A 22,579-nucleotide genomic window follows, 5' to 3' on the forward strand; every position below is an offset into this window, starting at 1 on the left:
TATTATTTTTCCTTTAGACCTAAATAATAACATATCTTCACTAAAAGGAGTAATGAGTGTTGCCGCAACGGGTTTGATTTCCGACGACATCGCTGATTGAATTAAGCAGCAAAAACAGCACCCAACAGGACCTCTCACAAACAGTTTGGTGCTTGGAATTCCAAAAATTTAAACTTACGCAATAAACGAGCTATCAAGCAGGGAAGCACTCAAAAAAATGAACCTAAGATAGGTGCTAGAACTGATTAAGAAAGTAAGAAACAGAAACAAGTTTCATTTGAATCGAAATTAAACTCAGATAAAATTTTGTCGAAACTTTTCTACGAAATGTCTAAGAGAAAAATCCAGTTTCTGGTGAAAAGTTGTGGTTCTGATGCTTCCAGATTTCGAAAATGAGTTGCACTAGTATTTTGACTTTTTAAAATTATTGTAATAACCCTTTTGTTGGTTGTTTCTTTTTAAAATTGACTAACCAAGCTTTTGCTACAACTCCTACTCAGATTCACATGCACCAAATCCAGAATTCAGAATGCAGCCAATGAAACAGCAAGTTGTCTTATGAAAATGGTCAAAATTTTGGTGGTTCAAATAGTGAAAATACATAGGACAACTAAAACTTGTAGTTTTTTTGCTTCATTAAGTTGGAAGCACTGAAACAAACTTGTTAGCATAGCAACTGGATGCAGAAACGTGCAATTCCAAAATCTAACTCAGCCAACCCTTATATTGAACAACTCTAACACCCAAATTTTGACTTAATGATTCAAATAGCCTTAAAACAATTTACTGGACTCTGGAACACCAATTAAAACTTGAAAAAAACACTAGGAGATTAATGTAAGATGTTCAACAAGGATCTATAAGGTAAAATCTGTAATAAATGGATACCTTTAATAAGTATTGATAGGATGAGTATAGATACATAGTATCAACTTGTGAACACTCATTATCTTGGTGGAAAAGAAAAGAACCAATTGTTAAGAAAAAGGTATATATGGTTGTTAGAGTGTTTCGAAAGTGTGGTTTTATTCTGTTGTGTTGCGTGTTGGAGTGATTCAAGCAATGCATTACTTTCATCTCTCTCTCTCTCGAGCTATCAAGAAATTCTAATCCTTTTCTTTGCAATGGAAGAAGCTCTACATCATCTCTTTCTCTTTATCTTTCTCTTTCTCTTTCTCTTTCTACACTAACTCACCAATTCTCCTATCTCTCGAGGTATTTCTCTCTCTGTTCATGTAAACTTATATATCTTTCCTCATTTTCACTTCCATCATTATAAATTTAATAAATTCTATGTTTTATGGGATGAATATTACTAAAATAACACATTATCTAGTCTAATCATTGTTATACCCTCTACTGTATTACATGTATCATTTATCTTAAAAGTGTTTTAGTTAAAATATAAAAAAAGTATGCTCGCTCAAACCTTTTTTTACGGTATTTTATAATTTCTTTACTAATTTTAAATCGATTTGGCTAAATCTTCTAATTTCTTTACTGAGCTTGCCATCTTTTGTTTCCTATAAATATCTCAAATCTTACATTTTTAGTTTCAACAATTCTCCTACTATGATTACGACAACAAAACTTATATCCCTTTGATTATTTTCATTTTGGGTAATCAATGAAAGATCTATTGATTATTCTTACATCTACTTTCTGTTCTTGCAGATTTTAAATCCTAATTTCTGTTTGACACCCCAAACGTTCGGGTGTCTTTGGTTGTCCTATCAATTCACAATTAAAGAGGTATGTTAAGAATCACTTTACTAGAAATCTTGTTTAACAAATACATGGTTATTTTTCAAAGCATGCATCTATGACTATTTTTCAAAGCTTGCATCCATAAAAGCATGGTTATAGAAGAATTGCTTCAAAATATAAACTATTCAAAGAGAAAAAGAGTTCGATAAACTATGTGAAGAAGCTATTGAAGTTGGATTTGAGAGTTCATGGGTAGAGGAAATGCGTCAACGTGTTGTGGCGAGGGATCCTAAGCTGGAAGAGGACATTGCTAAGAGACAAATAGATGAGAATTCTATGAGGTATGACTATTTTGTTAGATGAGTATACATTTGGTGAATTATTACAAGATTGATAGCATCAGTTTGAGTTTTTTTGTTCTTTGGTGAGAAATTTAAGTTTGTAAAACAGGTGTGTGTAGTAGTGGGGATGTGGTACCAGATTCCCAGGCTGTTGAACAAGGTGATGTGCCTAAGATTAGATTGGAAGAAGGTTCTGACTTGGTGTATAAAAAAGGTGAAATTAGTAATATTTTTCAGTGTTAGAAATTAGTTATTATTTAGATTTAAGAAATATTTAATATTTTATTACATTTTACTCTGTATATAAAGTATATGAATAAAATAAAATAACAAATTCCTTACTACAAAATATCTCTTATATATTTCCAAAACCCTTAATCATAACCGTTGATTCATCTTGATAAGTAGCTTAAATGCTTATGACAACAACACAATCCAACACCGTAATTAACAATTGCAAGTATAAGCAAAGGTCACTATAAATATATCATATAAAAAAGACTCATTTAAGGGATTCATCATTGAAGAAGAGATTGTTGGAAATAATTTTAATGTGAGTCTAAAGTCTTTAATTAGGTGGAAATAATAAAATTAAACACCATATAAGAAAAAAAATCTATAAACTCATTATCTTAAAATTTTTTTTGCATTAACAATTTAATGTATAATTTTATTTGAATTATATTTTAAAATTAATAGTTTTAGCTAAATTTATACTTTAAAAATTTGTTGTTAAATAATTTTATTTAAAAGTTAAAAAATAAAATAAAAAATATATTCGATATGTATGAAGAAAAAAAGTCATGGTGCTTTTTTACAAATATCTTTTTAAACAAGATAAGTAACAAGTATTCAATATCAATTCCTACCTTAATCTGTGTTACTGTTTATTTTGTAGATAATGTGTTTGTGCTTATGTTTGTATTTGCAGTAACTTAAAGTTTCAGAGTCTCTTTGAAATAATGGATGAATACTTATTTCTTTCTCACCAATTCTCCATTCTCTATCTGCGTATTAGTTAAATGAGGTAAAGTAATCTTTTATCATTTTCCACTTCCAAATTAGAAACATCATCTTTATTTCACATCCCATTATCAATTATACATCATATATGTAGTGAACATTTTTAACATAGGCAGTTTTTTTTTTTAAATTATATATATATATATATATATATATATATATATATATATATATATATATATATATATATATATATATATATATATATATATATATATATATCATAAAACTGGATAAATTTTTATTAAGTGAAATTTTTAATACATTATCTTGAGGATATTCGGAATGGTAAAGAGGTAGGTTTGGTATACTTAACTAATTTCACTAAGACAAATTTTTAACAACTTTAAAATTGTATTAAGGTAGTGGTACTTAATTCTAACTTAATCTTATAAAATTAATTTATTAAGGTGAGATTTGCATTCACTTATGTATTATAATTTGTGAATATCTTTAGCTAATGTGAAATTTTTAACACACATCACGTTAAAGATATCAAGCATTCACATATCTCATTAATGCAGCTCTGAAGGTGAGCTTTGTACATACTTATACATTATAACTTGATCATATATATAGTTGGCATGAGATTTCTGTAACATTCCAATTTTTTAGATGCTCGATTACGAGAAAAAATTTAAAATTTTTAAAATCATAATATCATTATGGAAATCAACTTATATAATACCGAAATTAATAAAATCAAGACGAAATAAAACAAACCCTATTACATTATTTCTAAAATTATAACTAATTATGCTACAGTTTACTTTAATGATTATTTTTTCTTTTTAAATAACGATTCTAATAACTATCACCTTTTTCAAATATCTAATTTTCATTGAGTTTTACATATTATACTATGTACATAAACAAATAAATACAAAGTTTGGAGTCATAAGATAATAGAGAATCATGTAAGTTATCCTTTTGAAAACCATGAATATGTGGACGCTTATATTTTATTATGTTCAACTTTCTTTGAAATAATAAATATTGTCAAACCCTCGAGGTTGCTTATAGTAAAGTACATATTTTTAATTTTGTGAGAGTGCTCATTTTCACTCTTGTTCAACCTCGGCACCACCATATTGTTTCCGTTGCCATTAAATCGTCACCAATTTCAGTCCAGCACTCTCAAGAAACACATTCTAATGTAAGTTCAAGGGTTCATTATTCTTCATGAACCCTTACTCTTGATGAATGGAACCCTTACTATTAAAACTTTTGAAAATAGTGAAAAGAATTGAAAAATGTCCAAAAATAATAGAATAAAATAAACTGTTAAATATTATTTTCTTTTATTTGCTTCTTGGATTGTTACAAATGGTTGCTATCAATGTCAACATTGTTAGAATAAAATTAGTATAAATTGCACTCCCAATTTATCAAAATAAAAAATTTGTAAAACAATTACTAACCATCTTTCTATCTATTTTTGTGGGTAAATCGTATATTAAAACAATTAGAATTCAAGAATAAAAGTAGGTTTCTTAAAATTAAATGTTAGAATAACTCTTTTCTCATCATAATTTAATTAGCATGTTGTATGTATTCTAACTTTGTTTTCCAGGTTATTGTTTATTCAATTGCGGGTGGAATCTAACTCTTTTTATTTAATGTTATATTACCTAATAAAAATAGCATATCGCACTCGGTATAATAATTTAATATAATAAATAATTAGTTTTTCTATTGAAAATGCTTCGTTATTGTTTTATTCATAAACCACTTATTTAAATATGTTAAAGAATATTTCTGACCAATTATTACACATATTTTCTAAAAGAGCCTTCTTGTGATTGGTAGACAGTTACTTCCTAAGACAGAAAGGAACTTTGTTGATACCGTTAGCAGAAAAAATGTTCGTAATACCCGCCACAGTTTACCCATCCATATCAAGACCGACATCACCTATGACAACATATCAATTATGTAACAACTCTACAGCTAGTCGTGAGAATCAAAACAAATTCACACAAAAGGCCAACACTAGCCGCTTGATCCATCAAACATTCTCTCTCTCTCTCTCTGTGAATGTACATATATGGGTGAGTGATCCATATAGTGAACATTCATTCATTCACTCACTCAGAAAGAGGGTGTGAAAAAATGGCTCAGGTTCCGTTTCCCTCGAACCTTTTGCCAGTAGATGGAAGCCCTGAATGGATGAGTAGGGCAGACAATGCATGGCAGCTTGTGGCGGCAACGCTGGTGGGTCTGCAGAGTGTTCCAGGGCTCATAATATTGTATGGTGGAGCTGTGAAGAAGAAATGGGCAGTGAACTCAGCATTCATGTGCCTCTATGCTTTTGCATGTGTGTTTTTCTGTTGGGTTGTGTGGGGATACAGAATGTCTTTTGGTGACCCACTTGTTCCTTTCTGGGGAAAGCCTGCTATGTCACTTAATCATGTATATCTCTTCGACAAGGCCTTTCTGGGGGCCTTCCCTAATGCCACAATGGTGTATTTCCAGTGTGTGTTTGCAGCCATTACTCTGATTCTCATTGCTGGGGCTGTTTTGGGGCGCATGAACTTCTATGCTTGGATGCTGTTTGTGCCTTTGTGGCTCACGTTCTCATACACCTTCACAGCTTTCAGCATATGGAGTACAAAGGGCTTCTTGTCCAAAATGGGGATTATAGATTACTCAGGTGGATATGTCATCCATTTGTCTTCTGGGGTTGCTGGTTTCACTGCTGCATTTTGGGTAAGCATCAGGTTTTTTCTATCTATATTTGCATGTCCAATCACTGAAACTACGTGTATATATGAAGTGATTTGAATCTACATGTATATGAAGTGATTTGAAACTTCATGTATATGAAGTGATTTGAAACTGCATGTATATGAAGTGATTTGAGTGCATGAACGAGTGTGTGTATGGTTTGACAGGTTGGGCCAAGACTAAACAAGGACAGGGAAAGGTTTCCTCCAAACAACATCCTTCTGATGCTGGCAGGTGCAGGGCTGTTGTGGATGGGGTGGACAGGGTTCAATGGAGGAGATCCATACACAGTAAATGCAGATGCTTCACTTGCCGTCCTCAACACCCACGCTTGCACTGCCACCAGCTTGCTCGTTTGGGTCTTTCTTGATGTCATCTTTTTCCGAAAACCTTCTGTCATTGGAGCTGTTCAAGGCATGATCACTGGTTTGGTCTGCATTACTCCTGCTGCAGGTTTCTTTCTCATCTTTTCATTATATATACCCACACATGTATACTTCTTTTTGTGCACTACAATGTAGAAACTAGTTAGGTTGTTAGCTGGAAATCTTATTTTACAGATCGATTTTGTAAGTTCAAGTTAAGTTTAAAATTCACTTCATATTAGAATCATGAGTTTAAAGTTATCCTAATAAGATTTGTGATTTGCTAGACCTATAGTGCCATCACTATGGAGCTGTATATATCTTAGTACGAGAGATTATGTTAGTATAAGCTATCCCATACATGTTCTATCCTAACTAGTGTTTATTATCATATTCAGGAGTTGTGGAGGGATGGGCAGCACTTCTAATGGGAGTGTTCTCTGGGTCAATACCTTGGGTCACCATGATGGTGATCCACAAGAGATCAAAGCTACTGCAGAAGGTTGATGACACAATGGCAGTATTCCACACTCATGCCATTGCAGGAACCTTGGGAGGACTACTCACTGGACTGTTTGCCGAGCCAAGACTCAACACATTGTTCTATGGAGCTGCTAATCAATACGTTGGCTTTTTCTATGGTTTCCATTCCAAAAGGATACACACAGGGTTCAGGCAAATGGGGGTACAAATCATCGGGATTATCTTTGTTGTCTTTGTCAATGTTGTGTCCACAAGCTTGATATGCCTCTTCATCAGACTTTTTGTTCCACTGAGAATGTCTGAAGAGGATATGGAGATTGGTGATGAAGCTGCTCATGGGGAAGAGGCTTATGCCATCTGGGGTCAGGGTGATAAACTTGAAAATTCAAGTTCAAAGTATGGAAGTTCATTGTATGATGATGTTGAAGCTGGGGCACACAAGAAGAAACACGGTGGCGTGGTTGAGATGATGTAGAACTAGTTAAATACATTATAGTCTGATCGATGTCGTTGTCTAGTCTTGTTTTCAAAAACATGCACACACACATATATATATAGTAAAATAAATGTTGTGTTTCATTGTAGTCTGGGTCATTCAACAACAACGTTATTTTACTTTCCCTATGTTCATTCTTCATAATAACAAATGAACAAGATCGGTGATGGAAAGAAGTGTTCTTGTCATGTTTCTTTAAGTTGACACTTCTTTCTATGACATGTTTTCTGTTTTTTCCCTGCTCAAGTTTGTGTTTACGCCGGTGGACTACTTCACCAAAGATAAGATTCTCAACGTTTCTATCCTGAGAAAAAAAACAAGAACTATTTTCAATTACATATTCTGAAATTGCATTCAATAGTGAGATTTTAATTATCTATTTCATTGACCACCCTTTTGGTCGTATATTTTATCCTTTTTTTTCAAAGTTGGCACATACAATGTATTAAATGCATCTTGTTAGTTTTAGAAAAAGAAAACATGAAAACCAGACACCCTCAATTGAGATAAAGAAATATAAGCATTGTTTAAATAGAAAGAAAAATGTTTTTTTAACAATTTTTTTATAACCTTTTTACACTAGATTATGTGACAGTTCATGATTGATCCGTTTTAAATATACATAGTCTATTATAAAAAAATTGGTAAAAAAAGTTATTAAGGTAATATCGTCTTTGTTTCAAACATGTGAAGGTAACATCGTCTTTGTTTCAAACATGTGAAAAGATTTTTCTCTATAAGAAAGAACCATGTTAATCACTTTTTAAAAATAAATTAGGTGTCATTATTTTATTGATCTAGATATTTAAAACGATCTCAGGATAACTCAAACGCTATGAGACCTACGCACTAGCCAACTGCACCACCATCCCAATTTCTTACGTGTGTCTGCTATTCCTGAAAATTAATTATATTACTGTCATGTTAAATATTATTTTAGTTTTAGTAAAACGAGTTAATTTTAATTTTAATTTTAATTTTAATTTCTATGACGTTGAAAAATAGTAATTTTCAATCCTAGTATGTATGATATCATATAACGACTTATATGTTGAAGAAAAGTCAAGTGACTGATTTTAATTGGTACATAATAATATTGTCAAACAATATTAATATGTATATTAAATTTAAAAAATATTATTTACTCGATAAATATTAGAAACTGAAAGTAGGGTTTTGAAACGTTTTTGGTGTGAACATATTCAAACTTAACTCATTAATTCTACATAATCTAAAATTATATTTGAATCTGAACGAGTTATATTTAAACCTTGTTATTAAAAATTTGTTTAGACCTCCTAATTTGTAGCCATTTTCCTTCTATATTATGTGTTACTCGTTCGTACCATTGTCACCCTTCTCTAATATTCTTTTTGAACTTATTATATATTTCTTCTTTCTGTCTTTCAATTGTGCTTTTTTAAGTTTATTAAAACTATTTTTTTATGTTGTCTTATTTATGTGAGTATGTATTTATCTTATAATATATTTTTTCTCTTTTTATTTCTTTGAGGATATATGTTTTCAGAAAAACAAGAATTGTTATTCACTTAACTTTCTTCTTGGAAATTAGTGATATACAACTTTCTCGTGTATGAGTTATATTAGGTGCTATTAAGATCCTTAGGAAATAGACTCAATAGATTTACTACTTATGAAGTATGAGTTGTGTTATAGAAGAAATTTGACATCACTTCCTCATTGAATAACTATGCAATAGTGAAAAAGAAAGCTAATAAAGGAGAGAAAAGAGAAGCCAGAGAAAAGTAGGCTGAGAAAGATATCAAGTTTTCATTATGTGGGAAGAGATACAGGAAAAGAAATATATAGGAAAGGAAATTGAAACAGAATGACAGAAACTAAAACAGAATAACAGAAACTACAATCCTAACTGTAAACCAAGCAGTGCAGGTCAGTGAAATCGATGTAATGAATCAACACAACCGAGCGGTTCAGGTTATCACTTTCAATATAAAATTTTAACATTCAAGATTTGCAAACATTTTTTATCTATATTACAGCTAAGATCATATTGTACTAGCTGAGATTATGTCATATTAGTCATGTTACACTAGTTGAGATCGTATATTATACTTAACTAGTATCATCATGCATTTAAGGCAAATAATACATCAATCTAACGTTGCAATATGAAATTTAATGTGATGTCCACGTATTATACATTCTTAAAATAGATAGCATATATAAGTTAGTATCTCTTAATGATATTAATCAATTTTCCTTACTTTATTTGAAGAACAGGGTTGATTGGTTAAGTTTCGTCTTCTTATTTATAGTTTGGGATTTTATTTGTTCCCTTTAATATAATAAGCCATATAGATTCTAGAGTAATATTATCACAATTAACTACATTTTGTTGAGATTTTTGTATTATATCATGTTTATCTTAGAATATTTTGAAGAATCTTAACTGGAATATTAATTTGTTGCTTATTTCACCTATTTTCTTAAGTAATTATTGTTGCTTAACAGCTATGACAATTGAGAATAGTAAGAGAATTGATATCGTTCATCTAAAAACTCAAATATTAATTAAATGTCTTTTCAATAACAATAAAAATCATAACAAATCAAATATAATATTATTAAATATTTAATGTTAAAATGATAAATATTTTTTTCATTACGAAATATTAAGAAAAATTAAAACGTAACTTTGCCACTAAATTATTGGGAGAGCAATACGGTTTCTTTTAATGAAACGTAATCTTTATTGAATGGGAAAGAATTGTAACAGATAAGTATTTAATTTCAAATAGTTAATACAATTAATTATTTAAGTTTTAATGCGAATCTGTGTATTAAATTAGAATGGTCCAACATCAGCTTATCTTTAATTTATTTTCATTTAATAAATCATAAAATCTTAGTTTTCTTTTTTATGAATTGTATTCTATTATATTTAAGATCTATAATTTATATTTAAGTACAAAGGTTTAATAAGATTTCTTTTATTTTTTAATACTTATATTTGAATTTGTTGTATAAAAGAATTAAGGTTAATGTTCAATATAGTAAAATAATTTACCTGAGTTGAATATATACAAAATGATTCTATTTATAATAATAAAAAATATAAATATAAATAAAAAAATAATGTCAAGATAAAAGATAAAGTTAAAATATCTAATAATTAAATATATTTAACTAAGAGAAAAATAAAATAAAATATTTTTTTATATTCTATAATTTAATTAGGTCTTAAATTTTTTCTATCAACATATTTTAAGAAAAATTTAAAATTTTTAATACGATCCTTATAATAAAAATGTCCTTAATTAATCTAGAATCTTAGGTAGAATAGAAAATGCGAACATAATGGTAATTTGGTTTTTAAAACAAAAACACAACAATAGTGAAGTTTTATGTTATAAAGAAAAATAGGATAAAACATGTTCTCACGAAGACTCTATTTCATCATACAAAAGTATGCTATTACTTTGAGTGTTTCATTTTATTTCAAATTATTCATCATTTAAAAAAAACTACATTGTCTATTTTTTTTTAATTTGTATATTTCATTGTTTTTCTATTCAATCAAATAGGTATATTAAAGAGTGTACCATCCAATTTTTTATTTTATCAAAAATAGATTATATTATTAAATATTTTATCTTTATCATTTATTTTTAATTAATTTATTATTATTTTTATTTGTATTTTAAATTTAACTTATATTTTTTTCTATTATAAATAGAATATCTTATATGCATAAACAATATCATATTTATATATTATAATTAAATATAATTTGGTAGGTTAGTTATTATTTATCATTCTGATATATTTATTATATTATTATATTATACTATAGATAAATATTATTTTGATAGAAACAGATTCTTATGGTCGATATTAATCTTATTAATATAACTACTGTTCTTCGTCAAAAAATACTCATTCTCACAATCTATTATAAATATTGATACTCTTCGTTATACAAATATCTTAATTTTTTTACTGACTTCAGCGAGTCTTCTTGTAGAAAATCTTTTTCTTTCAACAAAAAGAAGAGTCTCTCTTGTAAACAAAAGGAAGAATCAAACTGCTCTTAGGATTTCATCTCTCCCAAGTCCAGGAGAGATCCAGGTAAGATCACATTCGATAAAATACATAGAAGATAGGTTATGAAACGTAAGAAAATTATATTATCATCTAATCACAACCATCATACATTTTTTTTTTTGGATTTTACAAGTAAACTGGCAGTGATTTCTGACTGAATAACTGTGCACTGTTTTCTATATTGGTAATGCGTAGTTATTACATTCTAAAATAAAGATATCAATTAAAACCTGATCATAAATTTAGTATGAAACAATTATATTCCTTAAAAGAGTAAAAGGTTACGGTTGGATATTCAAGTGTACAAGGAATACTTGGTCCATGACTAAAGTAATCTCTGTAATGAAAACTTTTCAAAACAAGAGGTTAATCAATCCCCATCAATCCTTCCCATATGGTAACCCCTTGATTCCCTTATCAAAAATTGTAGTAAATAGAAAATAATTGATTCTGTAGACTTTCCATTGATAAATAAACTGCACCACAATTTGCTGAATGTGCTTACCTCATATACACTTTGTCCTGATTCACCATTCATTTGAAGGGGTGAAAGAAAGTTAACAAAGCATTGATTGCATTGTGTTTTGGTGACGATCTCTAGACATGGAAGAAGAGGGTAACGGGAAGGGTGAAGAGGCATTCAGGAACACAAGGGTGCCACCATGGACAAAGCAAATCACAGTGAGATCAGTGGTCACAAGCTTTGTTCTCAGTCTTCTTTTCAACTTCATTGTCTGCAAACTCAACTTCACCACAGGGATCATTCCATCCCTCAATGTAGCTGCTGGATTGTTGGGGTTTGCAGTGATCAAGTCCTACACTACCCTTCTCAACAAATGTGGCCTTCTCAGAGAACCTTTCACTCGCCAGGAGAACACTGTCATTCAAACCTTCGTTGTTGCATCTTCTGGAATTGCATTCAGCAGTGAGTTTTTAATTATCTCTTTCATTGACCACCCTTTTGCTCCTGTATTTTGTAATTACTTTTCAAAGCTGGTATATATAACACAGCAATGAATGCATGTTGTTAGTTAAAAAAAAAACCATGAAAACCAGTATATTAGGTTCAGGGTAACACATTAAATAATAGGACTTCTGTATATAAAATCTTTGTTTTCTTAATGAATTCGCCTTGAATCTTTTGTTTTCCCCAATTTTTGACTAATACTGAGTTGTTGGCTTTGATTACTGCATAATATGTTTTACTTATATTTAATATTGGTGTGAAAAGGTGGCATGGGAAGTTATCTACTCGGGATGAGTCCATACATTGCTGCTCAAGTTGATGGGGGGAACACACCAATCAATACAAAAAGTCTCTCCCTTGGTTGGATGTTTGGTTTCCTCTTTGTTGTTAGTTTTGTTGGTCTCTTCTCTATAGTTCCCCTGAGAAAGGTAGGTTGAAACAAAACTATAGCAAAGTTTTACAGTTTCACCTTCATTCATGTAAATTTCATTGCAGTTTATTGAACCTAAAATTTCAATTGACATTTCACAGATGATGATTTTGAAGTACAAACTAACATACCCTAGTGGAACTGCCACAGCTCTTCTTGTCAATAGCTTACACACACCAAAAGGAGCAAAACTAGCAAAGTAAGTATGGTTTTGCAATTCATATGTATACATAAACAGACAGTACACCATATGCAATAAACTGATCTTTTTCTAACTTTTTGGCGTACTTAACTTTACCATTCTTGTGTAAACAGGAAACAGGTTGCTTTGCTTTTCAAAAGTTTTTGTGGCAGCTTTGCTTTTGGTTTTTTCCAGTGGTTTTTCACTGCAGGAGATGGTTGTGGGTTCAGCACTTTTCCCACATTTGGTCTCCAAGCCTACAGCAAAAGGTATGCATATATGTCTTCCAGCCAAATGTATCTTGTCTTCTTTTATTTAAGATTGATTGGCATATCACTAGAAATCAAGACAAATCAGATTACTGAATTTTCCATCTAGCAACATATTTCTTTAATTAGACTATAATCCTCATGTGGTAAGACTTATAGTGAGAGTATAGTAATTCATACTGTGCATATTTCCCAACACTCTTTTCTCCCTATGACTGTATTGTATTTAAGTAATAAAATCAATAATCTGAATACAAAATTTACAGGTTCTACTTTGATTTCTCATCTACCTATGTTGGAGTTGGAATGATTTGCCCTTACTTGATAAATGTATCTCTGCTTCTTGGAGCAATAATCTCATGGGGAATCCTATGGCCTTGGATTGAGCAAAAGAAAGGAATCTGGTATAGTGCAGATTTATCTCCTAGCAGTCTAAGTAGCATCCAAGGATATAGGGTAAGCATATATATCCACTTAGCAAGCTTCATAGTTCATAGTTTGTAACATGTCATTTTGAAGTTAAAATTTGTTTACAACATTTAACTGTGTAGTGCTAATCATAAGAAAAATCCATGAACAGGTCTTCACTGCAATTGCTATGATGCTTGGTGACGGTCTTTACCATTGTGTCATCATGCTGATAAGAGTTGCCTATAGTCTTATCACGGAACACCTTAAGAAAAAAGAGTCACTCCATCCAAACCCGGACGATGTTGATAAAATCCCAAGTGCAGATTTAGATACTCAACGTCGCACTGAGTATTTCTTGAAAGATCAGATTCCCTCTTGGGCAGCTTTCAGTGGCTACATTGTTCTTGCAGTTATTTCCATCATAACAGTGTCACACATCTTTCCTCAGCTGAAATGGTATCATGTACTAATCACTTACCTCATGGCTCCTATTCTAGCCTTCTGCAATGCCTATGGATGTGGCCTCACTGATTGGTCTTTGGCATCAAACTATGGCAAAGTTGCCATAATTATATTCAGTTCATGGGTTGGCCTTGAGAATGGAGGCATCATTGCAGGCCTTGCATCATGTGGTGTCATGATGAGCATTGTTTCAACAGCTTCTGATTTGATGCAAGACTTCAAAACCGGGTACCTCACTCTTGCATCTCCAAGGTCAATGTTTGTTAGCCAAGTTTTAGGTACTGCCACAGGGTGTCTTGTGTCCCCTTTGATGTTTTGGTTCTTCCACAAGGCCTACAAACTTGGTGACCCTGAAGGCTCTTACCCTGCACCCTATGGAGAAGTTTACCGTGGAATGGCCCTTCTTGGGGCAAAAGGTTTCTCTTCTCTCCCCAAACATTGTCTCCAACTGGCTATCATATTCTTTTTCTTGGCTGTGTTTATTAACATAGTGCGTGATTTGTTGGTGCATTATGAGACCAAGTATAGGATATATAGGTTTGTTCCTAACGCCATGGCTTTGGCCATCCCATTCTATCTTGGTGGGTACTTTGCTATTGACATGTGCATTGGGAGCTTGATTCTGTTTTTGTGGGAGAAAAAGAGCAAATCAAAAGCAAATGATTTTGGTCCTGCTTTGGCATCTGGACTTATATGTGGTGATTCTTTGTGGAGTGTTCCTGCTGCTATACTGAGTCTTGCTGGAGCCAGTCCACCAATTTGCATGAAGTTCTTGTCTAGTGCTGTCAATAAGAAGGTTGACACCTTCTTGAATGGTGGTCCTTGATGCTTCTTTGGTTGGATGATGATGTTCATATGAAGTTAAGGAATGATCAAACATTGTATTTGGATTTCTTGTTATACAACTTCGCTTTTCTGAATAAATATGGAGGCTTGTTTATGTAATTGTACATGTTGCACTGCTTTTTTTTATCTTTGTAATAAGATTTCTTTCTTTTATATCTCTACAGAAGTATGAAACCATTATTTAGCATTTCTGGTTATATTTCCTGAACAGCACGTCTCAACGTAGAACATAACAAGAGAGTTACATAGAATAGAGGAAGGGTACCCAATTTTATTCTTCTTAAGACAAGATCGTCTAAAAATCTTTTATTTTAAAGTTTAACAAAACCGTCTAACAAAATAGTTTTTATCAAATAAATCGTCTAAGCTAAAATGCTAAATGTAATATATGTCTAAACAATATCCTAAATGTTCTTTACTGTTCTAAAAGATAAAGAAAACAGACTATATTAAACATTGCAATATAATGTTTGCGTAACTCCTACAAATAACATCTACTACTAATTGCAAAAAGTTTTTAAACTTTATTTAAATCTCCCTAAGTTTGTATGTTATTTCAATCGTATGTAATGTTTATAAATGATTTGATTCCTAAATGATATAGCAAATTCACAATAATATTCCACAAATATATGTATGTTGAAGTATATGCTTATGCTCCAAAGTTGATTAACAAGTTTTCTTAAGGTGAAGGTCTTTCAATAAGATCTAATTGTGAAGATGTTAAAGAGGGAACAAAATCTTCAAAAACAAAATCACATCATTGTGAGTAGAATTTTTGAACTTAGTTAGTCCAAAGTTAAACTCACATGCAAGATTTTTTTACAAAAATATGCAAAAATGGTGTGATATTTACGTATGTGGGCAATTTTATTTTACAGAAATAGGCAAGTTGTGTTGTTTCAAAACGATTTCATATGAAGAAGTCGTGCAAGGGGTGCATGATTTTACCTTTGACACACAAGAAAAAGTGAAGTCATGCACTCTTCACACGTTTTTAGGCTCTCATAGTGCCAAAGTCATGTAAGGGACACGACTTCACTTATAATCGATTACTTGAGCTGTAATTCAAAAAAAATCCTCGAGTAAGGTAATCGATTACCAAAGGTTATAAGTGTAAAAACTAAGAGAGTTTTTGTGTTTCTTCACCATCTATCTTCTTAGATGAAAATCTTGTGTCTATTATTTATCTCTTAACATGTGTAACAACTTGTGATGACTCATCAAAGCTACTATAGTGAATATACATGTCACATTCTAACAACATAATTAAATGTTGCATTTAAGTTTTTTTTTGTCCTTTCTTAGATCTTTTATATGCACAACTAACATTATACACTTATTTATAATGGTCACATTTTTCTTTTGTTCTCCCTCAAAGTAAGGTGATTGTTGACTTACTAAACTTTTAGTTATGTCAAACAACATTGAATTCTCGTTATGTTTAATTATGTTAACATTTGAATGATATACTAATTGAACAATCAACTCATGATAATGACTCTCACGTATTACCTTCACAATTCACTCTTCTCCATCATGTACTAGTTTACTATCATAATTTAAATAGATAATCACATTTTTGTCTTCTAGTTACATTGAAATGTAAGTTCTTTTTTATCTCTTATATTTATAATTTCTTTCAATTAACTATATATATATATATATATATATATATATATATATATATATATATATATATATATATTCTATGTTCTCTGTAAGAAACTTCAATATCACAATTACAAATATAATCTGAATGCTACCCCATAAGCCATAAAGTAAGTCAATTTGCATATCAAGTACTTAGATAAATACATTACAACATAATCATATAACATAATCATATATGATGTGTCACATTTTTACACAAATAATAACAAATTTTACTTACATCATCTAATGTGAAAGTTGTAACATAATCCTTTTTAACTAATTCATCTTCAATTATCTTAAATTTCACAATGTCAGACATTTAATAGCATAAAAATAAACTTGGAATTTTAAATTTATGGGGCTGTACATGGAAACCATGGAGTGCAAAAAGAAATGTCCTCGGTTCATATGCCAGGAATGGTTTTGAACCGAACCGGTTTTGGCTAGTGTGGGAAATGGTGAACCGAACAGCATTTGTTTGAATTGCGTCATCGTCACGTGCGATTTATTGAGATGAAAAACAAAATTGAAAACCCCTTCGTCAAGTTTGTTCGGGTTCTAACTTAGCTTCCAATTCTTACTGTTATGGATTCTTCTTCTTCGACCCAGGTTGGTTCCACATCATACCCGTTTTCATCTTTCGATCGTTTTCTCTTTATTTGTTTATTTGGATTCTATTCTTTGTCTTTTATTTGTTTGTCGATTATCATCGTTTCTTTTATCAGTTGTTAAATCAAATCATTATTTCTGTTATATCTGAGTCTGACCGTGTATTCAAACTTTAACCCCGAACCGAAGATGTATTTTTTTGGTTAAATAGATAGTGGCCTGCGTTTAATCTCTTGAAATGTGTTTCATTGACTAATATTATGAAAGGGAGGAAAGAAGAAATCATGTTTATCACGTTTTTTTTTTGTTATTATTGTTTTAATTACTTTAGTCGAAGTTTTGTTATTTGATGTGGTACTCTTGCAAGTGTAGTTGTTGAATTGAACGGAAAATCAGATGTTAAATTGCTTTGTCACAAAATCAGGTTGTTAGGAAACACTCTGGATTTTTGTTCTCGAATACCCTTTTTAATTTTGAGTGAGGAAGTTTTTAGAATACCAAGAAAAGGAATGGCACGGGGTCAATAGGAAATTGCCCCTCTGGAGCAGGGAGTAAAATGTTAGTTTTGCCCTTGTTATGATGTAAATTGTTGTGGATGTGGTTGTTTGAGAAGGTAAAAAGTAGGGAACTTAGATCAGAGTGGGATTGTATGGAAAGGTTTGGTTTCATTCCAGAATGAGTTCATATTGACTTCATACCAAAACATGTTTTTGTTGTATAAAACCAGTGGAAAGTGTTCTTTTTCTATTCCAAGTTTTCTAGTACACAACATGCTCAACTTTGCAGGACATTTAATGGATCCTTATCTGTGAAATGACAAAATGTTAAACTGAAAGAGATATCAATCTATCACACCTTGTGCGTTTCAATTAGCTTATTTTGGGGAAAGGAAAAACAATTCTTTTTGGTGGAAGCTGTGTGAGATAGGTTTTAAGAAAATGCCATTCTTTCCCTAGAAAATGTTGAAACAAAAACATATTGTTAAGACAAGGGAGTTATGGCAACTGTGCACAGCCTAGCACAACTGTATCATTCATTCTTAGAAATTCCCTACATCAGGATGGATGCAAGTTGGCATATGAGACTTAACCCTTTAATTTCAAATATTATGTCGTGCTTATAATCAAATCCTTTGCCCCCAAATGGAAAGCACACATTAATTCGATGTGAACAAAATATCTGAAACTGGGTATTTGAGTTTGCTTATGTGTGGGTAATCAATTCCTTTAGCCGTAGGTTGGAGCTCTGTAACAAATAGTAGTGGAGTGGGTCATGGAAATGCTCTTTCGGAGATAACACAAAATGTGGCAGCTGATTCATGAAATGAGCAAGAGAGGAAAAGGGTGTGACTAGGCTAACCAACACATGTATGAGGGATTTTGTGTGAGCCAGAAAATAGAATATATTTCAATTAGGGAGAGAGAGTGGGGGTATGAGTGAATTTCTGACCTCTGACCCTCTTATTCTGTTTCTTCTTTGTAATCCTCTGCTACCAAGGTAGTGCATGAAATCCATCATTGCTGAATTATACAACAAATACAGAGAATTCTACTTCCCCTTCAAATTCCACTTTTAGTCAAATTACAAGCTCCTTAATGTATTATCATTCTTATTATTATTTATCAGACAAAAAATTGTGAATCTTTAACATTGGGAAAAAGAATAATGTATAATTATATTTTGTTTTTGTTTCTTGTAGTAGTAATTGAAGTTTGTAACATCTCTGGAAATCATATGATTTTGGACATCATTATTGTTAGCCCTTACGATTTCACGGTCTCAGTCATTTAGTAAATAGATGAGTTCATGGCTGTTATTGCTTGCCTTTTTTTTCTCTCTACAGTTTGAAAATTTTGTAGCTTCCTTGGTTGCTCATGTAAGTCACATATAGGAGCAATATGTAACTGAGGTTACTGAGAATTATGAGACAATATGCTGGGGTTGTGGACTGCGTGTTTTGCTTCCATCATGTGCATCTGCTTTCAAATGTGGCTGGTGTGGGGCTATTACAGATCAGAACAAAAAGAAACGTGACCAGAGGTGCATCAGGTGGAGAGTAGTGCGTGATCGATGCTTTGTTTCTGTTGTCCTCGTATTTATATTTTTTGTAATATGTAAGTCTCTGTTGTTCCTGTTGTTTTCTACTTTTATCTATTGTCACAATAATGAGCAGACTTGTTTTTATTTTTGTCAGGGTAGGTGTTATTTTAAAAAATTTCCTCCTTTTCTTTGTTTTTCTCTTCCTGCCAACATATTTTTATCAAATATCTGCCTAGTGTCAGAAGATTGTTTGATAGATTCAAATTGAGAGATGGTGTACAAGTCTTCTGTTACTACAGTCTAGTGCTTTGGTCGTAGTACTTTGGGTGACTTATAAATATACGTGATCCGAAGGTTTAGAGTATGAGATAAGCTAAATGAAAAGAAAATTCAACCAAAATAATTCAGAAAATCTACAGCGTACAAGAAAGGCACATCAGACAAACAAATTTAAGCAATCTTTTTACATCTCTACAAGTGAAAACCCTCTTGAATAAAATTAGGCAGAAGCCCAGAAAAATCGCTTTATCCCATACAAAAATGAAATTATGAAATATTTTGTAAAAGGCCTGGCATTCTTCTGCCATAATATTATGTTTTCCTCTTTCTTTATCTTTCCAATAAAATATTGCCTTCCCTTTAAAAATGGGAAAATCACTAGTAATGAATTGTTTTTACAATTTTTTATTTAGAAAAATTAGTCACTAAATAGTTACTCATTAAGCACTCCTTGTGCTAATTGTTCGTAAACCAGAATATGTAATTTCTTAACAAGAACTCCTCTTTCGTTTTTATTTTTAACATTGTTTCTGAAATATAATTTAATTTCAGATTCATATTTCTTGGCTCTTTCAAGATTCCATCTTGTTTTCTTATTCTTTCCTTTTCTACTTTTTGTTTGAGCAAAGGAAAAAAATTCCACTGTATTAGAAAATGCCCTCTCCATTTCCCAGCAGTGTTTTTGAATACCTAGGTTTTCTGGTTAGTCAAGGAAGCCTTTTCTTTACTAATTTATTATTTATCTGATGGAATTCGGGCATCTATATATTTTTCCCGATATAAAAACCAATCTTTGTGCTTATATATTCAGCTTTTATAATAGGCAAGAATAATATGTTGGAAATCTCAAAAAATAAGCTAGTTTGACACTCTGAGAATTTAGAGAGATATCTTGTTTGTAATTTATTGCTAAATCAATAAACTGTGAATACCTTTGGTATAGATCTGGTCTGCTTTGGCGTGTAGAGACCATATCCTGCAATTTTAAGTTTTGATCTGCAATCTACTCACTAATTTGCATTGTGACTAGATTAAGATTTTATATGCCCGATGACATAAAAAGATGATTTTATTACATTGTTTTATTGAGTTTGGATTGGGTATGTAAAGAGTGCATGGATTTGATGTTATAGTTTTAGTTGTAGTTGGTGCTTTTAAGGATCTTGTAGTGCCGAGGAAATTGTTCTTTGGTTTATTATTTATTTTTCTCCCTAGGAATGTCAAACTATAACAGATCATCCTATCAGCAGTACTTCTTTAAATGTTTTATTGTCAGTTAATCCTTGTTCTTCTAAAAATGGACTGAATTATTTTGTTATTTTCTTGTACATGTTTCTTTGTGCAGTTGGTGGGGTTTGGGCAGTTTATCCTGTTGTCTTTTCTATCAGTATTCTTTGTGGAGTTTTTCACTCAATCGTTACAGCAGCACTGTCCATTGCCACCGTTTCCTTTTTCAGCTTTTCAGCATTTAGGTGTGCTGGCGCACCAGCAAATGTGTTATGGGGAAGCTACCCTGCTGTAGGGAAAGGTGACCTTGAAAATTATACTTTTTGTCACTACTGCTCGAAACCAAAGTCACCTAGAGCTCATCATTGTCGTTCTTGTAGAAAATGCATCCTGGACATGGATCATCACTGCCCATTTGTAAGTTTTCACTTTCCATCATCTTCTAGTTATGGAAATATCAATTTCATTGTTGCAATCAGCACTTCAAGTTTTGATTTATATAGTAATTAATGCACACCTTCTTTAATTGTACAACTTTTAACCATGGGTTTTTAGGTATATTGATAGGTCTTTGAAGGTTTACATTAGGAAAAATAAAACATAGAAGTTAGTAAGAAGTGGTTAGGGGTAGTTAGAAAGAGTTTAAATAGCAGTTAGGGAAAGTTTTTACTGGTAGTTAGGCGGTTTCTGTCTTTTAAGGAGGGAGGCGTACTAGTTCTGGTTGTTGAGTGTTTCATTTCTGAAGAGGGACTGTTCTGTGTAGAAGGGAATGTTTTCCTTTGGAGGTTGTTGATTGTTTTCAGTATTTTCCATTCAATAAACTGCTGCCTCAAAGTGAGGATTCAGTTCTCTGTTTGTGATTGTTTATTTTGAGATAGAATCTAGGTTTTTTGTCACCAAGAAACCTAACATATATTGTATACATTCCAAGTTTTAGCTGTATACTTTTGTATGGATCTTAGTTTGGCTGTTGCTAAAGAGTTTCTTTGTTGTTGTGAATTGTTTGTTTAATTACTCATGTAAATCCTTTTCTTATATATAATTCAAAGTATAATAATATAGAAACCTGATAGGTTTCTTGATAGCAAGAAACCCGGGACACACTCAGGTTAGCACACTGAACACGGACAACACTCAATCTCACAAAGGAAAAAACTGTATAATTATTCTTGTAACACAGAATGATGTCCGTAAGCATCCAAGAGAGAATTCTCCCTTCAGGCATGAAGATGACTGATTTTTTTGGCTCTCCTGTAATCTTTACCTACCAACTGTTCTAGAATGGAGGATTTTTTGGTGGTTAGAGTGATACAATAGCATTATAAACTTGCTTTGTCTTAATGCTGGTTTGGTCATAATTCTTTGGCAGATTGGGAACTGTGTTGGTGCAGCTAATCACCGGAGCTTCATTGGCTTTCTGATTTCTGCAGTGTTGAGTACAATCTATGTCTCTATCATGTCTGTATATGCAGGCTTGCATCTGTGGCCACCGTTGAAATACTCCCTTAGGCACATAGACGGGGTTAGTGGAACCTATCTGGCATGGAGAATTTTGAATGAAATTGTTGTTGCATTCCTGAGATCTGCCCTGCTTCTTTCCTCTAGAGGACTCATTCTTGCTTATCTGTTCATTGCAAGTGTTTCGTTGCAGATAGGATTGACCGTTCTTTTGTGGCAGCAGCTCTCCTATATATACGAGGGGAAAACTTATTTGAGTCACTTGAGTCCACAAGCAGATAATGAAGAAGAGAAGAAAGATTGTCAAAACCTTGTTAGATTTTTTGGTTTTCAATATTCTGTAACGAGATTTTTGCCAAACTTCCGTGTTACTCGAAAGAGACACGTCAAATGAAAACATCTGTTTTAGGCAATGGCATTGCACACTTTCACAATCTGTATCAGTATAATTGGATTCTTTTCAGAAAAAGATCACATGTATATATACGCGTGGATGAGCATAAATTCTTTTCATGA

General features: G+C 31.8%; 3 protein-coding genes across 5 annotated transcripts; all 3 read left to right on the plus strand.

Moving 5' to 3' along the window:
* The first annotated feature begins 2,164 nt into the window (after positions 1 to 2,164).
* LOC148202763 (ammonium transporter 2 member 5-like) lies at positions 2,165 to 7,230 on the plus strand. 2 transcript variants are annotated; one of them, XM_088110715.1, is made up of 5 exons: positions 2,165 to 2,262; positions 2,980 to 3,075; positions 4,881 to 5,780; positions 5,966 to 6,251; positions 6,562 to 7,230. In XM_088110715.1, exons 3-5 carry the CDS (start codon positions 5,184 to 5,186, stop codon positions 7,119 to 7,121), a joined length of 1,443 nt encoding a protein of 480 aa, XP_087966841.1. In that variant the 5' UTR covers positions 2,165 to 2,262; positions 2,980 to 3,075; positions 4,881 to 5,183; the 3' UTR covers positions 7,122 to 7,230. The 2 variants fall into 2 exon arrangements, with proteins under 2 accessions (XP_087966841.1, XP_087966842.1); XM_088110716.1 differs by having other exon boundaries at positions 4,885 to 5,780.
* Positions 7,231 to 11,759: 4,529 nt separating this feature from the next.
* Positions 11,760 to 14,893, plus strand: LOC148202764 (putative metal-nicotianamine transporter YSL7). Its single transcript, XM_088109950.1, has 6 exons — positions 11,760 to 12,153; positions 12,460 to 12,623; positions 12,727 to 12,824; positions 12,941 to 13,075; positions 13,342 to 13,531; positions 13,656 to 14,893. Exons 1-6 carry the CDS (start codon positions 11,832 to 11,834, stop codon positions 14,772 to 14,774), a joined length of 2,028 nt encoding a protein of 675 aa, XP_087966076.1. The 5' UTR covers positions 11,760 to 11,831; the 3' UTR covers positions 14,775 to 14,893.
* Positions 14,894 to 16,908: 2,015 nt separating this feature from the next.
* LOC148202765 (protein S-acyltransferase 11-like) lies at positions 16,909 to 22,579 on the plus strand. 2 transcript variants are annotated; one of them, XM_088108232.1, is made up of 5 exons: positions 16,909 to 17,059; positions 18,951 to 19,173; positions 20,724 to 21,022; positions 21,975 to 22,127; positions 22,257 to 22,579. In XM_088108232.1, the coding sequence occupies exons 1-5, from the start codon at positions 17,036 to 17,038 to the stop codon at positions 22,455 to 22,457; spliced, it is 900 nt and encodes a 299-aa protein (XP_087964358.1). In that variant the 5' UTR covers positions 16,909 to 17,035; the 3' UTR covers positions 22,458 to 22,579. The 2 variants fall into 2 exon arrangements, with proteins under 2 accessions (XP_087964358.1, XP_087964357.1); XM_088108231.1 differs by having other exon boundaries at positions 21,975 to 22,579.

The sequence above is a fragment of the Vigna umbellata genome, chromosome 3, assembly GCF_029865625.1.
Source record: "Vigna umbellata cultivar VRB3 chromosome 3, Vumbellata_1.0, whole genome shotgun sequence".
NCBI lineage: Eukaryota > Viridiplantae > Streptophyta > Magnoliopsida > Fabales > Fabaceae > Vigna > Vigna umbellata.